Below are 19,434 nucleotides of genomic sequence, written 5' to 3' on the forward strand. Positions count from 1 at the left end.
CCCCAGACAGGGCCCAAGCACCGTCTGTCAGACGTGAGCGCCAAGGAGAACTCGGTGGTGGCTCTGGGCTCGACGAGCCCCATTCCTGCCCCTCACGGCTCAGGGAGCGGGAAAACGCACGCGGATAGTCCCACCGGCTCGACGCCACTGAGGGGGGACTCGAGGCGGGGCGAGGCGAGGCGAGGCCCCGCCCCGCCATCGGCGGGGCGGGGCCTCGCCTCGCCTCGCCCCGCCCCCTCATCCCCGCTTTGCTCCTTCACGGTCGCTGTGGCGCCGGCAGAGGCAGCAGCCGCCCGCCTTTTTTGCTCGCTGACAGCTGCTGTTGCTTGGTGGCCGCCGGTGCCCGAGGGAGGGAGGGCGGCCGGCCGGCCGCCCCGTTCGCTCCCTCTTCCCTCGCTGCCGCGCGTGTGCCGTGCTGAGGCGGCAGCGCGGCTGCAGCGGCAGGCGGGGAAGCGAAGAGCTCCTCACCGCTCCGCCTCCGATCGCCGCCCGCTGCGGGGATGTGTGATTGCCATGGCGAGGCGGCTCTTCCCGGGGGCCTGGCTCAGGAAACCCCACTACGCGCAGGTAGGCCGGCAGTGGGCCGTCTCCCGCAGCTGGCGGGTCGGGCCGGGCAGGCCGGTGCTGGCACCCTTCCCTTCCCGCTCTCTCCCGCCCCGCGAAGTTACCTCAGGAGCGGGCGCCCCCCGCAGGGCTCGCCGCTTCTCCCGGCCCGGCGCGGGTGCGGCCGTCGTTCCTTTCCGCCGGCGCCTGGCGGCAGACGGGGTTCGACTGCGCCGCGCTGCTGCTCGGCGGCTCGGCCGGCGGCAGGTCGCGGCGCCAGGGCTGGGGCGCCAGCCGCGGCCGGCGGGCCCCGTGGCGGCGGGTCTTGGGGCGCAGGAGCAGGTGCCGGCCGGTCTAGGGGTCCGCCGTGCTTGTTGCCGGTCAGATCGGGCCTCTCCTGCCGCCTCCGGGGTGCAGCGAGCTCCGCCGAGCGGCCTCCCGCGCTGCGCGCCGGTAGGACCTGTTACGCGGCCGTCTGCCCGCCGGCTCCCTCGGGCTCACGGGAGACGTTCAGTCGGGCACCTACACCCGCGGCGTTGGCCAGGGCCCGGAAGAACGATCATGCTTTTCCCCACGTCCCTCATTTACACCTCTCGCCGGTGCTGTGGACGTCCATCCCGTCAGAGGATGGACCGGAGCTTGCATGAGCAGACGCGTGTTTTCACGGGTCCTGTAAGAATTACCGTCGGGTACTTTTGCTGCGCAGTACTGAGTTGCTCCATGCATCTGTGTATGCGTTCATGGACACACTTTTGTATTTACACATAGAGGTACGCGTTTGTATTACTTAAGCTATCTGCGTAAACATGTTTTGGTTGAAAGCGCTATGGCTATCAGGTAGCAGGAAGTTCTACTGTGAAATGTTAGTCAGTTACGACCTTTTGGTATGTTGAGGGTTATTCTGAGAGATTGCTTCTTATTCGTTGCATCATATTTTAATTAAATTGTAACTAAAATGAGCATTTGTTGAGTTGGAGAGGATAAATATTTACTTTTCTTACATATGCAACTTATGTTTGTCATCTGTTGATATCAAATGCTTTGTGATCATTGGATTAAAAAAATCTTAACTTCATCCTGGTGTGTTGTAAAATCTTGACTGTTTTAATTCCTCCTCGTCTGAAACTTTTTTAATCTTTCTCTTTTTGGAAGTACCTGAAATGGGTTGTAACATTTAAAGAGAAGTGTACAGACATGGGTCTTACCCTCTTTAGTATTTGTTTTATGGTATGTATCAGCAAATGTAGGGTCAGTATCACTTGATTTCTAGACCAGAAAAGATTACTTAGATCTATTTACTGAAGTAGACATTTGTACAGCATTTGAATTCTCATAGAAGAAAGTCTCTGATACAGATTAAAACTTAATTTGTAATCTATTTGTTACCTTTCAAATTACGATTCTCCAAATTGTTTGCCTCCTTTGCCTTGATGGTAAGTCTCTCTCTGATCATGATCTGGTGATGCCTGGTAACATTTTTCTCCCTTCTTCTTTTCCATGTTTTACTTTAAGGCCTTTCAAGCAAAAGATGTTATTTTAAAATCTACTGAGAAACAGGAAGACAGCAAGATGGTTTCTTAGAAAACCCAAAGAAGTTAAATATTTGTTTCTATTGCAGACTAAGAAAGCATGGTCAGAGATTTTTTTTTATACTGAAAGCTGCGTTTGAATATTCTACGGATTTGTTTTAGGAGATCTAATAGTGGTTTTGTGAACACTAACATGTTTTTCTGTGTCAGACAGTGGATGTATGTTGATATTTGATGCATCCATAGAATGGCAGCAAACTATCAATATATTGGCTTTTCTTGTCACTGCATGTTACTGTTGGTACATCACAAATGTAGTCGTGGTTTGACTATACTAATTGCTTTATTGAGATTTGTCTTCAAAGAAGCCAGTGCTGAGTAAATACTAGGCTTTAACTCACTGAGATGTAGCTATGAGCAAGATGGAAAGATTTGTGTAGTATTGCTATGCAATATTTCAAGTAACACACCAGGGAAGATGGTTGTACAATGGAAGGAATTGCTGAGTGACTTCCAAATTTTGTTGGCTGGTGTTCCAGACCCTTTGAAAACTGTGTTGCGAAGTGAGTTGGTAGAACATCAGGTTCTGGGAGACAGAACCCTGCTTTAGTTTTCCTGCTGTAATGGGAGCAGGATGCTATGAGTGGCTTTGCAACTGATGCTCTATGGCAAATGTTCTGTTACTATTTTATGTGTTCTTTAGCTTTTATGCAGAATGCTAGATCTGTAGGTAATCAGTTAGTGATCTTTCTGGCCAAGAAGAGTGTGCTGCCAAGTGTCAGCTCATGTAAAAGAAGCAGGGTGAACTCTGAGATATCTTTCCTCAGCCCAAAATCCACAGTTATGGACCCACAGAGACTAAACGTTAAAGTTTTGTCACAAAACAGTAACTCTGAAATACAAAATTTTCCCATTGCTTAGACTGCAAATCATGTAGTAGTAAAACAAATGAAACAACAAAAAAACCTTCAGACCTGAAAAACTTTTTAACGCTACTAAATACCACACACACCAAAAAATCTGGTTGTGTTTATAGGATCTTACAGTTGGATGATTAACGCTCTTGGGATTTGATTTATGTTTTGCAAAGAGAGAGGTTAGTGTCCCAAATTTGGGAGACACTGTCCTGAAGTTCTTTGATAGCGATAGTTAGCAATTGTATCATGAGGCTGAGGGCAGGCCAGCAGGATTGCGCATGACCATAATCATGTAAAGAACACTTGCATGCTTGAAAGCTTTCTGGCCTCTAGAGTTTACAGATGCTTCAGAGATGTCTCATGGACTTCAGTAATGCACAAGAGACTGTCTTTGAAGGGCTAAAGAATAAACGAGTTTTAAAGCCCTACGTAACAGAAAATTCTTGTATTGTTGCTTTCCTCTAAGATTTTAATCCTATTTTTTTGTTTTGTTTTCTTTAACCTTTTAAGGCAAAATGTCCTGTTTTCTGTCTTGGTCATGATCTTATTTTGAAAGATATCTCCAACTCTGTTTACTAAGTTTGATTACACAGGATACAAATAATTCAAGACACTAGCATAATCTTAAGCATGCACTGTCTGCTTTTAAAAATGTGTGTCCAGCCATCCAAGACAGCGTGGACTATTATTCTCAGTCATCATGTTAGCCTACCTGAAATGCATCCTATGATCCATAAAGCAACCTGAACAGAGAACAAAACAAGATTTCTAGCATGACTGGCATACAGGGTTTTTTATCTGTTTTTTCCAATTGCTTGTATGTAAAATAAATGCAGTGAGCAACTCAGATTTGGAGAATCTGAGTACACTGTAATTATGTGGAATACTTCGCAGAATTAAGCTCTCTGTACTATTAAAGAAACACTTTCATGCTCTGTAACTATAAAAATGTTTTAAATAAAAGGTAAACTCACCAAAAAAATTGGCAAGTTATGTTGCATTTCGATCCACCGCTCTCCATATGCTTTGGAGTGCATCCAGGCTTGAGTTTTGCCAGAAGTGGTTTTTCCAGTTCTGTTCCAGGGGATGAATGTCTAATTATTATTCAATGCACATGACTTAGTAGAATATACAAGTGATGGAAGAAGTTGACTCTGTAATATTCTTTCAAGCATTACAAGTGCTTTCCTTCGTTCTTGTGTTCCCTGGCTCATATTTAAAATTCTTGATGGAAGAGTGGAGCAGAAAGGAGAAATTGTGTTTCTTGGTTTTGAACATTTTCTTCCTTTTTTGATAATTTCAGAACTCTCCATCATTCTTTTGCCCTGGATATGTTGTTGTTATAAGTTTCCTAGCAGTTGTCATGATTCCAAATGACATCCGTCTGTATGTATTGCTCACTAGTCTCTGTCTGGGATTTCTTGCTCAGAAATGTGTTCAAATGTTCTGCATAGCATATGTGCAGTTAAGTCTGCTGTATGCAGGATGTGTTAGTGCACATATGACCTAACCAGGCTCTGTAAATCCGTGTCCCTGCTGCATTAGTGTAGCGTGTGTACATCAGTTCTCATACTTCTGAGATGAAGTGGACCAAGTGTGTCTTCACTCACAGACCAATTCTGGGAAGAAATGGAAATTTGGTAGGGGAACGTATGGGAAGAAATGAAATCATGATAGGGCCTTTTGCTGAACATGATGAGGAAGTCCTTACTAGAAAAGTAATTCTCTTCAAATCAAAGAGAGTGGAACCTTGTGGTCTTCTGTAAGCAAACGTATGCTCTTGTCCATGGTGTGAACTGGCAGGATATAAGTCTCTTGCAAGTCAAAAGCTATGTGGCTACATTGGCAGAGTGCTGAACCTCGAACTTCCTGCCAAGTACATGATGTAGTGAGGTGACATTTTAAGAGGATTTTCTGTCCCAAACAGATTCTTTTTCTGTCTGAGAAGGATGACAAATTTGGATAAACTCATATATAAAATATTCTCTCCTGTACTGCGAATATGGTCAGTACTCTGCAGTGGTCCTGAGGCCTACAGACAACTGCTGGTCTCTGAGATTGTACTAAATGGTATGCGTTTAACACAAAATTGCATTAAATACAACTTTGGTTTAAAGTTCAGTGTTACAAAGGTGCATGGAAAGAGTCAGCAAGAAACTTTGGGGAATGAAGAGGGTTTGTTGTCCCAGAAGCTTTGGTTCCCAAGCGGTTTTTACGCATGGAACAGCTTTGCCTAAAATTGACAGATTTATTTCTATTAATCTTTCTCAGATTTTACCACTGGTTTTGTGTGCTGTAGTATTTATTTTCTACAGTATTAGGGTTGTTAGAAATAGTAAAAAAAAAAAAAATTACAACAGCAAAACCTGTTTCTAAAGGAAATCACTGTATGTTATCTTTCAAATAGATGAAAGAATAATTAGCACTTCTTTGCTATAATTCCTGATTCACTGGAGCTTTGTCTTATGTATATGTGGGGAAATATTGAAGAAAGTTAATTTGTTAGAATTTTCAATAATCCTATTAATAGAAGACATTTTGTAGAAGAGTCTTGTGACAGGCTTCAGGAAGACCCTTGTCAGAATTGCCTGTAGAAATGAGGATGTGATAAAATCATTTTTAGTTCTCCCTGTAGGTGTGTACAATATTTTATTAAAGAATGGGTAATTAAATAGTTATCAAAGGTTCACTTCGAAAAACAAAAATCAAATTGAAAAAAGCAAACCATTTTTTTATCTTTCCTACACAAACTCAGCCCCAAGCATCCTGTTCTCTGCAGATTTGTTTTCCAGACTGACTGCAACTGTGAAACAATAATCCTTCATATATTTGCATTTAACATCTGTAAATGACACTCGTGTCCTTCTTATGGTTACTTGTTCATAATAATCTGCAACTTGTGGTTTTTTTTAAAGTTTCATGAGCTTCTGTGTCACACAGATGTTTCTTGAATCACGGAAAACTGCCTGCTGTTATGTTTAGTATCCTTTCTTGTTTGTGGATAGAATTTCACATAAAAAGATAATTTCTCATGTTACTTTGAATCTCTGAAAGTGTGTGTGATGGAGTTAGAGATCCAGATTTAGCTTCTGTGAGCTAGAAAGCCCTGGAAGACCTGCCAGTATGTTGAAGTAAACATACCCACAAACTCTGTACTGATGCAATTTTTGTCATGGATTGTTTTTATGCACAGTGTTGGGTATGAAAATGTGGAATGTATTTAAAATTGTGATAGTTACTGGCAAATCATACTTCTGTTTGGAGAAATAAAACTAAAAATTGCCTTTGAGAGAAAGCACTTAAAGTTGCCAGAAGGCTTGTTGCTTGTCAGAAGAAAGAAAGTGTCTTGCTATAGCTTCTGCCCTGATTTGATTACTTTGTTTTGGAGCGATGTCCATTTTATATTAAAAAAAAAAATCTTTCCCCTTATGTTCTTTGTCTCCCAACTTGGATAATAGAACTTAAAGGAAATACTTGCAACGCTGTGTAGGATGCAATATAGAGTAAACTGGGACTTGGACCATATGAATAGGTCCCCTATACCTTGCCGCAAAGAAGCTGAGTAAATCTAACATTGAACCTTTATCAGCATGATTGTAAGTATTGGTGTTCATGCATGTGTTTATTTGGCACAGAATTTTAGCATTGTTGAGATAAAAGTTAGGTTCTTTGGTATTGCAAGAATAGATATTCTGGATGTAGTTTGTTTATAGATAGATAGAAGACTTGAAGAGGAAAAAAGTAGGAAGTGCTAAAATTGAATACATTTATTCCCCTCTGCCCAAGTTTTACATAGTTGGTCCTGGCCTTGTGGTGCAGCCTGCCCTTTTGCGGCTAAAGGAGAAAGCTATGAACTTAAATGTTTTAAATTAATTAAATTATGCCACTTGAATTGGAAACCTTTTTTTAGCTTATTTTTATCTGGTGCTTTTATTTACTTTCTGAAAGAAGTAGTACTTAGACTTATCTGAGGAATGAGACTTAAAGGGAAAGTGTTTCTTTCAAGAATGTGCAAAGAGTATGTCAGGATATTAGAAGACTTCTGGTAGGATTCAAAAAAGTTAATTTGAAGACGCAAAATTAAACTTAATAAATGAAAGATACTTGAAAATTAAAGTACATGAGATGATAGAGAAAGCACCCAGCCTTGCTACTGAATTATTAAATTGTGATGCTTGTACTATAGTGCTGTTTACTTAAAAACAAACAAACAAAACAAAACAAAACCAAACAAACAAACAAAAAACTAAAGCAAAAAACCCCAAACCAAACAAAAAAACCCACAACCTCCAACAAAAAAACTGAACACATTTCTGAGGAAAACTTTGATGTGGAGGAATGTCATCTGTCAGCTTTTCCAGCTGCTGTAGACCAAGTGCTGGGTGGAAAATAGGAGACTATCATTCTTTATTGCTGTGTATAGTATATTTCAGCAGCTCTAGGCTGAGTAAAGAACATGGGAGGTTGGTTAGGAAGGAAGAGGACTTACCTGAAACTCCAAACAAGACCCCCTTTTTTTTTTTTCTTTTGCTGGCATCAGTTTAGGTAGAATACCATAAGCTGTTTAAAGACATACATCCTTTTCAGATTGGATGCTCAAGAATTTTGTTGCTGCAATGTGTGCGATGGTTGTGTTTGGGGGTTATTTATTTATTTTTTGAAATACATGATGAAACTGCCTGAGATTAGGTTCATGACACTACACTGGTGGTATATACTTAGATGGAACCTAACATTTCTTAAGTTAGCTCTGTGGTAGTGTGCATGCAAGAGGTTAAGGGTGGTTTGAGTGAGCCTTTGCCAATGGAACCCTTCTGATTTCAGCCTGACACATCTTAAGTTTACTTAGTCAGTAAGGGGGCCAACAGCTGAGCTCTGTGGAGTGTTGCTGGGGTAGCCCCGGATGCTCCTCTGACGACATGCTCTGTTAGTTTACTATACGTGCAGCTGAAGTGGCAGAGTGAGCATGTGGCCATACCTTAGCTACTCCAGCTCATTATTTGTTTGACTACTGGAAACTTCTGTTGAAAACGTTTTTTCGTGAAGAGGATAATTCTCACGAGTATGAGACCTAACTGCGTTTGCTTCTACAAAGTCTGCTATGTGGTGGTTATCTTTGACAGAGGATTTGGGCAAGGGAGTGGAAGTGGAATAATGGGCAGCTGTGTGCTCAGTTGACTAGAAGTCAATCCTGACAAAAAGCTGAGTACAAAAAGCTAATGAACATGCCCTCATTGCATAGTTACCAATAATTGGATGTGATCTGATTGTATCAAAATACCATGCTTTAATTACAAATAGCTTTTGTACCTCTCTTCAGCTGCTGCTGTATCTCATTGTGCTTGCAAAGAAGGTCATTCTTTCTGTTTGATGTGGTATCTAGTTACAGAAACGTTCGGCCAAAGTAAAAATAGATGAATGACTCACCTAGTTAGATAATTTCAGGAACTGTACTACAGAGCGCTCATTGGTATTATTACTATGTTGAAACCAGCAAAAAACCCCTGTACGTTACAAAACCATGAGTTTCTAGTGATATAAGAACAAATAAAATTAAGTAAATTATTACAGAAGACGATGAACCTGCATGACTATGCTATAGTAGTTCTTATTTGTAAGTGCTAAAACTATCATGTATCATCTTTCAGCCAGCAGAAAGTATGAAGGGAGTAAAGGAAAAGCACATTGGTATCTAGCTAGACTGAGGAAAATCTGGTCGTATGTTCACCACTGATCCAGATCAGACGATCCCTAAGTCCTGTATCTTAAATGTTTTTGATTTACTAGTTTGGTTCACCTCTCAGTTCAAAACTGTTTCGAGACGTCTGCTGGAGGGCTAGGCTTCCTGGGACAGATCTGCTGGGGAAGCACAGATCTCTCTGGTTTTGTTTTGGTTTATTTTGTGTACTGTGGGTGTAAGAACTATCCAATGCAAAGAATCCATATGCCCTGCTTACAGCTTTCCTTTAGTTTCGGAAGTGAGAACAGGGAGAGACAGTCTCCTAGTGCTTTGCCATATCACCTGCTGGCTTCCCAGAGCTGTGAAAAAAGAATTCTTGTGGATGAGTGCATTTTGTACAGGGACAGTGGTTCAGGACAAGGATTCTGAAGTAGGAAAGATGTGCTGGGGAAACTGAAGTAGTGGATGAGGCACTGAGTAGTGCTGGGAACTGTTACTTGGGAGTGGAAGACATAGTGGAGGAAGACTGGAACTGAGGCCAGTGTTGCAGAATCAGGTGGAAATAGACTGGAAATAACTGGAAGAAAAAGAATATCAGATAACGAGTGGTTCAAGAGGGGGAGACTAAGACTGGCTAAGCAAACAGTTTGAGATGGGTACTGGAAAGAAAAAAAACTACTAAGTGAAAATTGTAAATGACTAAATATAGAACATAGTCTGAAAGAAAGAATAGATGAGGCTGAGTCCGCCTGAGCTTAAACTAAGATTTTAGTTCTCTTCTGTAGGGGGTGGGGGTGGTGGTGGGACTATTTCTGAACCCATCGGTAAAGTATCAGTTCTCACTTACTGATGGTTCACATCAACAGACTGATGAAAAGCAGTAGAAGTCATGCTACAAGTAGTGTGGTTTGCAAGAAAGTTTGTGATTCTTCATGTTGTAAGCATGTAGGTGTGGTATTTTGTCTTTTTTTTAAGCTAGGAAATTGCAGTAATTGTCTTGCAATTCTGTCATTTCAGTAGCGTTCTTTCAATGGGAAAGGCTTATGTATGATATTTCTGGTTTTGATGCTCCCCAGCCCTTTGCTGTCAGTTTTGTTTTCTTGGCCATTCTGTCCCTAACTTTATCATAGAATCATAGAATGGTTCAGGTTGGAAGGGACCTCGAAGATCATCTAGTTCCAACCCCCTTGCCATGGGCAGGGAATCATACATTTTTCTAAGCTGTTTCTAAAAGTACTGTAAACCACACAGCATTAGTGTTGATCTCCTTTGGTACTCCATCCAATTTGTATCCATATTGTGGATACCATGCTTTGGAGGAAATTACATGTTACTCCAACTAAGGTCTTTGTGGCTCTGAGGAAAATACTGGAAATTATTCCTGTCTTACAACACTCCCAATAAATATCATAAAAGAAGAACTAGTTGAAGGAACTATCTGGTCAAGATTTGTCACCAGAATAAAAGCAGTTAGTTGTATCTATCCCCTTTTTTTTAACTAGGTAGTTTTAAGATTAAGTCAAGTAAGTATGTGTGAAGAGGTGAAGGAATAGGGATGCACAGCTGAGACGCATGTGGCAGGACCACAGCTGCATGAGTTGGAATCACTTTTAGGTGTTTTGGAACTGAATTTTTTTCATTATTTCTTTCAAGAGGAAAGGATGTAATGCATGCTAGTTGTTTGTCGTATTTTTATAAGTACTCATAAATTATTGTAGTCTTTCTGGTAAAAAAAAAATAAAAGCTGACTTACATCTGCTTCAGTTCTGTTTTTAAAGCTAAACGATATTGTTCATCCTGTTGCCATCTTCTGGGCCCCACTTCCTCCCTCCCCTCCTAGGTCTCCCTCCATAAGCTTTCCAAGCTTTCAGCTTGTGGCTGAGAGCTCACTATGAAGCAGTATCAAGTTTTCCATTTTATTTTTCTCAGCTTAACTCTTGATTTTTCCCAATAAAACATTTGCTTAGTTTCATGAAAGTTGAAAAACAGTTTGAAATTTTTAATCAGTTGAGGAGCTAGCTGTCCTGGAAACAGAAATTCTCCGCTTAAACATAGATCAGATACAGATTTATTTATCTGTTTAACACTTGCCCCTTGATTTGGAGGAACCAAAGGTACGAGGCATTTCAAGCTCCTGGTTACAGAAAGTTCAGTTCTTCTAGGTGTTGCCCCTTGATTTGGAGGAACCAAAGGTACGAGGCATTTCAAGCTCCTGGTTACAGAAAGTTCAGTTCTTCTAGGTGTGTCTGTCAGAGACATCTAGCCGCAAAATAATAATGCATATGATGAGCTTTCAGTCACCAGCGGTTAAGAAAGTGTTCCATTTTGAAGAAAACGTGATGTGAATCAACAACTTGTGATGAAATAGTTCATTACTTGGTTTTTAAATTTGCATTGATAATTCCTTGATGTGATTTTATTTTCTCTTTTTTGTTGGTTTTTTTTTTTCATTTTCTTCAAAGCATCTGTTTTGGTGGACCATTGATGTAGTCTAGCATGACAATCCTATGTTCCTGTACAGCGCTCTCCTACCTTTCCTTTTCTGGTTACATATAAATAAGAGAGTACCGAAGCACTTAATTTATTCAAGTGACCCAAATCTTTGAGAGTAATCTTTTTTTTTTAAAATAAGTGTGGGTTTGGGTATTTATATTCCTGGTTCCTCTTAACCTATATTTATGTTAAAGATTTGTAGTTTCTTTAAACTATTAGACATCTACACTACCACAATTAGCCTTTCAAAATTCTGATAGTAGTTCTTAGAAAGCATAAACAAACCCTTTACATTAAATAATGATAAATCCTAGTATTTAGTCTTATTCATGGATATTTAGAGAAGAACAAGGATTCTATAAACATGGTTTACTGTGTGTGGGTACAATGATTTGGTTTTTAAGTGACTTTTTGGTACATGTATCTGCTATGTATATTACAGAAAGGAATATTTGTTTTGCTCTCTTCAACAATCTAAAATATGAATGGTTAAAAAAAATTGCTTGCGGTATGTGGTCTTCTTTAAACTGGCTTCACTCGCAGCACTGGTAGTTGAGGAACAAGGCTTAAAAATAAGGCAAGGTGAAGAATGTGCAGATTTGAACAAGCTTCCATAGATCGCATAAAGACAATAGTAAAACATTTTTGTTCTGCTGTAGAAGGAGAGAAATATGAAGTTGGGGCTAGAGCAGTCGACTGTGACTTTTGAGATCTAGGTTTATGTATGAGTCATTACCTGTGGGGCCTTGGGTGGGTTGATCTGCTTCTGCTTGTCCTCAGGAGAAGTGTTCACCCATTTTGTATCTAAATTTACATTCTTGCAGAGATCGTGGGTACGTATTTATTAGCATCTGGGAACCGTAAATACTATTTTGATGCGGAATTTCATGACGCTGTGTTTTGAAAGGGACATGAAGCATCATGAGAAATATGCTAGAACTGTTCAAAGGCCATACTGACATGTTCCTGCTTTTCTGTATAATTCGTTGGATTAACTTCTTGCATTATTTAGTTTGGGCTTTTTGGTGGTTTTGGTGGGGTGGGGAGAGCGTGGGGATCAAGATTTCCTTGGACTGAGGCCCTTGACTTCTTGATCCTGTATCTTGGGGTCATTTTGAGCATAAGGGGTTTCTACTCACTTCTCTCAAAATACAGCCAAAAGGCTCTCAGTCTTTCTCATAGAATGAGTCACATGGGATTTAGGACTGCTGTTTTGCACTTGAAAGCGTTAAAACACCTTGTGTGCACCTTCCCCTTGATACACGATTACCTGTTTATTTTCTAAAATGGTTATGCTATAAAATGGAATTATAATAGGATATAAAATGAAGGGCTGAGCCATATAGCATCATCTTTCCTAGTAGTTTTTCTGTCTTGTTTATTGCGTTCCTGCTTCTCTGAGACTTGATGTTCCTTACAGAATTACATGGGGTCAAGATATACGTTCTCTTTAGTCTTCGGATGGAGTGAGTGCCTGTGTGAAAGTATACTCTGAATTATGAAAGGAGTTACGGTAGAAGAGTCGGAACTGCTTTACATTGAGAGTAGGACTCCTGTACCTAGGGATTATACTTCTTTTGTTAAGGTTTGAAAAAGTCAGTTCTTGTGATAGCTGTTAAACTAAGCTACCGTTGAACTGACTAGAACTGCTTCTTTGATTTTACTTCCCTTAAAAATAAATTGCCTATTTAGAAAGGGAAATGCATCTTTGAAGATCTTCCTATATTTGTGAAAGATTATTTTCTTTAGTAACATTATTTTTTTTTCTAAAATATAAAATACTTAAAAGCTGAAGCCATGTATTCAATTTACTGTGATTTAAGATAATTGCTATCAAATTGTAGCAATTTGGAATTATTTCAGTGCTTTTTTCTCCAGTGCAGATGGAGCCATCTGAAACCATCTGTGTGAGATGGGTTGACTTGGTATGTATATATGTATGTGATGGCAAAACTACTTATCATTACTATCTTTCTTGGAACCTTTTCCAAACATATGGAATGTTTTCTCTATTAGGAACAGCGAAGTTAGGACCTGTCAATCTGGAAAAGAGATGATGTGGCAGGGAGGCATGTGAGGGAAGCTCACAACATCTTGACAGATGTGGAGAGAGTGGACAGAAATTGATAACTCATCTCTTCAATCCATGAAATAGGGGATCTCAAACAAAGCTAATATGAATCAGATTTAAGCAAAATAAAGTCCAGTCCCTGACCCTGTGGATAGTAAAGTGGATAGTAGACCTGTGGAATTAATTGCTAAAGGGAGTTGTGAAAGCTAAAAACTTATGTGGATTTTAAGGAATCTGGGGAAATTCATGAAGGATAAGTGGTTTGAGATTTACTAAATACAGAAAATCACATCTGGCTTAGCAAATTCTTGTAGAGGAAAATGGGAGCACATTTGGGATATATATTATAGGTTCTCACTCTTCAATGGCATCTATTTATAGCTATTGCTGAAGATCGAGATACTAGTAGAAATGGATCTCGTACTGACCCAATGCAGCTGCTTTCATGCCCCTTCTTTATATGATGTTGCTAAAGCTGATCCTGACTTTCTAATTATTTTCTAATTCTGATGTGAGTATGAAAATCAAACCATTAGCACACTAGACTCAGAGGAGGGGAAAAAAAAAAATCAAAACCTCCTCCCTTACAAGGCACTTAGCTCTCTCTCAATTCTTAAATTTATAAATACTTTTCCCTCTATCCCTAGTGAAAAATGTAAACGTGAGGCCACAGAAACAACAGGAAAATCTTGTATGTGGTTATAAGAAAGACCACTGAAGGTGAGGCTAGTACAGAGGAATTTTACTTGAATAATTAAATGGTATCATTTCAAGGAAGGAGCGGGAGGCTTCAGCACATAGGACTTGTCCCTGATAGCCACCCTGCTCGTTGTGTATCTGTTTTGCATGTTTATACATTAACACAGGTTGGGTTTTTTTTACCAGTTTTCTGGTCTATTGGACTTGGTTTACCAGGAGTGGAACATAAGTAACTGGTCTTAGAGACAAATGCAAGTAGTTGAGCTCTGGCAGTTTATGGTTTTGATCAAATTGGTTCTTGCAGCCTAGCTTGTCCTATGAGGGTCTGTCATCTTGTCTTTATTTATTTATATTTTAATTTTCCTTCCACCTACATAATCCAAACTGACCTCCCCTGTCAGTTTTGCTCACTGAGGGAAGCAAATGTTCCATGTAATGCAGTCTGCTTATTTTATCATTGGAAGTCAAATTCCTAAAGGTGAAATAGTAAATCATGTTTGTTTCTATCATTGTGACTACTGCTGCGTGAATTACCGAGAATATTTTTTCTTTGTGTTCTCTAGGTGCGTTTCTCATACATGCGGATGAAGTACCTTTTCCTCTCTTGGTTAGTAGTATTTATTGGCAGCTGGGTTACGTATGTTCAGTACTCCACCTACACAGAACTATGCAGAGGACATGACTGTAGGAAAATAATAGTAAGTATATTTAGCATAGCTTTAAGTGTTTGTCCTGACTAGTTCCACAGCCAATTCAGTCAGTGCCATATGTAAATTAATCAAATTCTGATATTCCATCATGTTGAAGTAAGATTACGTCTTCAGTTCCAGATAAAACCAGTTACGTTTCTTAACATTGTTTTGGTATAGGGTTATTAAAATTGTTTTCTTAGATTTTTTTTCTTTCAAGAGTCAGATGTTGGGAGAAATACGGTCGTTGCCTCCTTTCTTGGGCAATTTGTTAAATATTTTTCTCTCTGTTTGTTTTAGTGTGATAAATACAAGACTGGAGTTATTGATGGGTCAGCATGTAGCAGTCTTTGTGCTAAAGAAACATTGTATTTTGGAAAATGTTTGTCAACAAAGCCCAATAATCAGGTAAGGCTCTACTCTTCCAACCAGTTTTTATCATTTTCCACTGAAATGTCATTCTCTAGAATATCAAGTAGACCTTAGAATCAGCAAGCTGTATGTTTCATACAAATTATTTCAAACTGTATTTGCTGTGACATGCAGAGCGTGTTTATATATAGGTATATTATACCTATCATAGAGAGAATATATAGGTATACTATATATTCTTAATAATGTATTATATGCCATATGCATCTATATATTATACCTGCATGTAATATTATATATTATTGCTATATGTAGAGATATATTACTATTTTAAAATACATATATTTTATAAACACATATATATATAATGTACCACATCCTTCCATGTTGTGACAGAATACCTATACTTTTGTAGAGCATACTACTTCTCTGCTATCCTGCTTCCCGAATAGAAGCAGCAGCCTCTTAACAACCTATGCAAAGATGGTGGTAATGCCAATATACTGTTTCTCAAGCTGTGTTTGTATTTTGACAGTGTAGTGTCTCCTAAGTACCTGCAATAGTGCATCGTATTTGAAGTTGCCGTTGTTTGAATGTGCTCTGTGCATTGTCTGTACACAGGACTCGGTATTCCAATCCGTGTTGCTACTTGACTCTTGAAGCAGTGGTTCGAGTACAGGTGGTCTTCAGTGTTTTTTACCTTTTTCCCTCTTTTCCTGCATAGATGTATTTAGGAATCTGGGGAAATCTGCAAGGTGTTATAAAATGCCAGATGGAAGAAGCTGCTCAACTTGATTTTGGTACTGACCCGGAACCAAGGAAGGAAATAGTCCTATTTGATAAACCAACAAGAGGAACCACTGTTGAGAAATTCAAAGAAATGGTATATGGTCTTTTTAAAGTAAGTATATGGTTATTTATTCTATTTTGACAGGAAGTCTTCTTTTCCTGCAGCTGAACAGAATGTCCTGTTGTATGAGCCTTGTTTAAGTGCATATTAGAAAGATAATCAGCACAAAAATAGTTTTTCCCAGAGGTGCTTATCTTGAAGTCTGAAGTAACTAATTATCAGTTTTTTTCCTTACTTCTTAACAGGTATGCATCTTGCATGTCTGCAGCTTTCACTTGTATTTGTATAGAAAACATAGTAAAAACATAAGAGTTTTGGCTGGTTTGGGGGTTTTTGTAACCAGGTACAAAGACTGAAGCACAATTTGAAAACTGTTTGTACTTGTGAAGATTTACTACGTTAACTGAGAAGCAGGAATCTCTCTAACTAGAATGACCAGCCATATTTCTCCCAATTCTTTCTGTGTTAAATTAATATGATACTTCTATCTGTTGCCTTAATGCTTCCCCAGAATTTTCATAATATAGAGTCATCACTTTGATGCTCTGTCTATACTGATTTTGGGTTTTCTTTCTTAAAATTCTTTTGCTATTGTCACAGCTCCTATGTCTCCAGAGATGGAAATAATGCTGTTGTAGCTGAGTGAGAGTATGGGTACATATGCCCACATATGTCACATAATTATGTAAAGCTAATGACAGTCGTCATGCGTTACAGTAGCTTTGGCTCTAAGAGTAGGTGGGCAGCAGGTGTTTTAGTGTATTGGTGGTAGGTGAAAATGCAACAGTTCTGATGCCAGCAATGGCTTTGGCTTCTTTCTCTGTATTGATACAATGGAGGTGGTTATATCAAATAACAAAATTAAGTACTTTAGTACACTTACCATATGGGATTTGTACCCAGTGTCTCTTGGTACTTTTTATGGTTGGCCAAAATGTAGTTGAGATTGTAATTTCTCTACACCTGTAAAGTTTAATCAGCTGAAAACTAAACGAAATCTAAACATTTTAATTCTACATACCTTTTCTAAGAGAATATTTAACAAGCTACTAGGTATGGTTTTTCTAAAGACTGATCATACCAAGAACAATGTTTGAATGTTTGCATTTTGAAATGCAAAGAACACTAGTACTTTCAGATCATATACTTGGTGCCTTTGAAAACAGACATCTTCAGGCATCTGGTAGCAAGTCCTGTAACATCTATAACCAGTGAAAACTAGAACATAACATACCCTACCATGCTCTCCATAGAAGTAGAGTAACAGGAGAACGACAGGTGGATTGGTGGTAGTTAATGAAATCATACTTAATCTTTTTTATTTGTTGCTTTTAGGCAAAATTGGGTGAACAAGGAAATCTTTCAGAACTGGTTAATCTCATCTTATCTTTTGCTGATGGAAACAAAGATGGTAGAGTTTCTTTGCCAGAGGCGAAATCTGCATGGGCGCTTCTGCAGCTAGATGAGTTTTTGTTAATGGTCATCTTGCAAGATAAAGAACATACTCCCAGGTTGATGGGATTTTGTGGGGATCTCTATGTGACCGAAAGAGTTGAATATACCTCTCTGTATGGAATCAGCCTTCCATGGATTATAGAACTTTTCATTCCCTCTGGCTTCAGAAGAAGCATGGACCAATGGTTTACTCCATCATGGCCAAGAAAGGCAAAAATAGCTATAGGGCTTTTAGAATTTGTGGAAGACATTTTCCATGGACCTTATGGAAACTTTCTTATGTGTGATACAAGTGCCAAAAACTTGGGATATAATGATAAATATGATTTGAAAATGGTGGACATGAGAAAAATTGTGCCAGAAATTAATTTGAAGGAAATAATTAAAGATCGTCAGTGTGAATCAGATTTGGACTGCATTTATGGTACAGACTGTAGAACTCTATGTGACCAAAGCAAAATGAGATGTACCACAGAAGTAATTCAGCCAAACTTGGCAAAAGCCTGTCAGCTACTGAAAGACTATCTGCTTCGTGGTGCTCCATCTGATATCCATGAAGAACTAGAAAAACAACTGTACTTGTGTATTGCCCTTAAAGCCACAGCAAACCAGATGGAAATGGAGCATTCTTTAATACTCAATAACTTAAAAACCTTACTGTGGAAGAAAATTTCCCATACAAATGATTCTTAGCTTCTCCAACCGAAGAAGAGAATATTGATGCCTGCCACTAGAGGTGGCCTACCACATTTGATAAAAACGATCTGCAGCATTTTCTAAAGATGTTTCTTTACTCAGATTTCATCCATGGCTCTTTAGCTCTTGCCCTTCAGCGAGTACCTTATGACATGGCTTCTCAGAGAACGAACACGCCACTGAACCATCGGGCAGAAGCACTTCTGGTGTTCCAGTGCTATGTTACGGAAACAAAAACCCTGCATGCTTGACTGTTCTGTGCACTTTGTCAGATCTTGAACAGGATTAAAGTATTCACTGTGCCACCACATCAGCTGATGGAACATCTCACAATTCTGTGAAAATCATTGCTTACTTGTGAAATACCTGCAAAAGATTTTTATCCTAAGTAGTTTTATGAAGAATCGCCACTACTGCAAATAACGTGTCTGAGTCCAAGCTGCTGTTGTGAATAAACTGAACTGTGAGATTGAAGTTTACTAATACCTTGGCATGGCAGAATTTGCACATTAATAATTTTTAAACTGTGGAAAATTAGAATTTTATTCTAGAACTGACAGGTTGTTATATGAGACTTAAATCAGATTCTGTTTACACCTTGTTACCTCATGCTTACATCTTGAATGTTTAAGTAGTTCAACACTTTTTAATTCAGTCCTTATACAGTGAACCATGTTGGGAGCCAAGAACTTTAGAATACATTTTTTCTTAAAATCATGTATATAGTCTAGCAGCAATATCAACATCTTTTTCAAAAACTAATTATTGTACTTCAGTTGGAACCTTTAACCCAAATTAAGCTGTAGCAAATATTGAAAAGGAGTTTGTGGACTAAGCTATTGTATGAGAACTGAAGTTAATTTTTACAAATACTGATAGCAGAAATGGTCCCAATAATTAAAAAAGGAAGCTTCCATAGTATAGGGATCTGCTATATGACATGTGAAACAATACTGTGGATGAAGTCTTGACTCTTTACTGTCCTTCCAAATTTAGCCACAGACTTGTACTTACTTCCTGCAATAGTTCAAGAGGATTTACGTAAGCCAGAGCTAGACCTGAACTGTAGGACAGAAGCTGGATTGTTCAGGATCATAGAACATTGCTTAAATAGGAGCCTATGAGATAGGAACAGCTAGGAATGAGGTGGAACATAACTGAGCTGTAGTGTTACTGTTCTTTTTTTCTAGTAGCATCTACGAGTCGTTAAGTCTCAACTCAGGAGTAAATAAACACCATCTGATCCTGCCACTCCACATGGCATGACCACTCTACCATCTTCAGCCTGCATCCCCGTGGTTTCTCAGACTTTGATCTGTGTTCAGTTATGCAGAATTAGATGTCCATGAAACACCTTAATACTGTGCTCAATACTTAGAAATTAATGTTTAATTTATAAATGCTTTAGGTATGAAGTAGTTCAATCTTTAATGATTTTAA

The 19,434-nt window shown here is 39.2% G+C and overlaps 1 protein-coding gene across 3 annotated transcripts in view; it reads left to right on the plus strand.

Moving 5' to 3' along the window:
• The first annotated feature begins 513 nt into the window (after nucleotides 1–513).
• The window catches only part of LOC104379256 (divergent protein kinase domain 1A), a 112,033-nt gene continuing 93,112 nt past the window's right edge, over nucleotides 514–19,434 (plus strand). The window contains exons 1-5 of one of the 3 annotated variants that reach the window (XM_086617412.1): nucleotides 514–567; nucleotides 14,496–14,630; nucleotides 14,922–15,029; nucleotides 15,718–15,894; nucleotides 17,179–17,991. In XM_086617412.1, the coding sequence (XP_086473538.1) occupies nucleotides 514–567; nucleotides 14,496–14,630; nucleotides 14,922–15,029; nucleotides 15,718–15,894; nucleotides 17,179–17,991 (1,287 nt within the window). Of the gene's footprint in view, nucleotides 568–14,495; nucleotides 14,631–14,921; nucleotides 15,030–15,717; nucleotides 15,895–17,178; nucleotides 17,992–19,434 lie in introns of those variants that run through there. The other 2 variants (XM_086617408.1, XM_009982136.2) reach the window with 2 other exon arrangements.

Source organism: Tauraco erythrolophus, chromosome 10 (assembly GCF_009769465.1).
Source record: "Tauraco erythrolophus isolate bTauEry1 chromosome 10, bTauEry1.pri, whole genome shotgun sequence".
Taxonomy (NCBI): Eukaryota; Metazoa; Chordata; class Aves; order Musophagiformes; family Musophagidae; genus Tauraco; species Tauraco erythrolophus.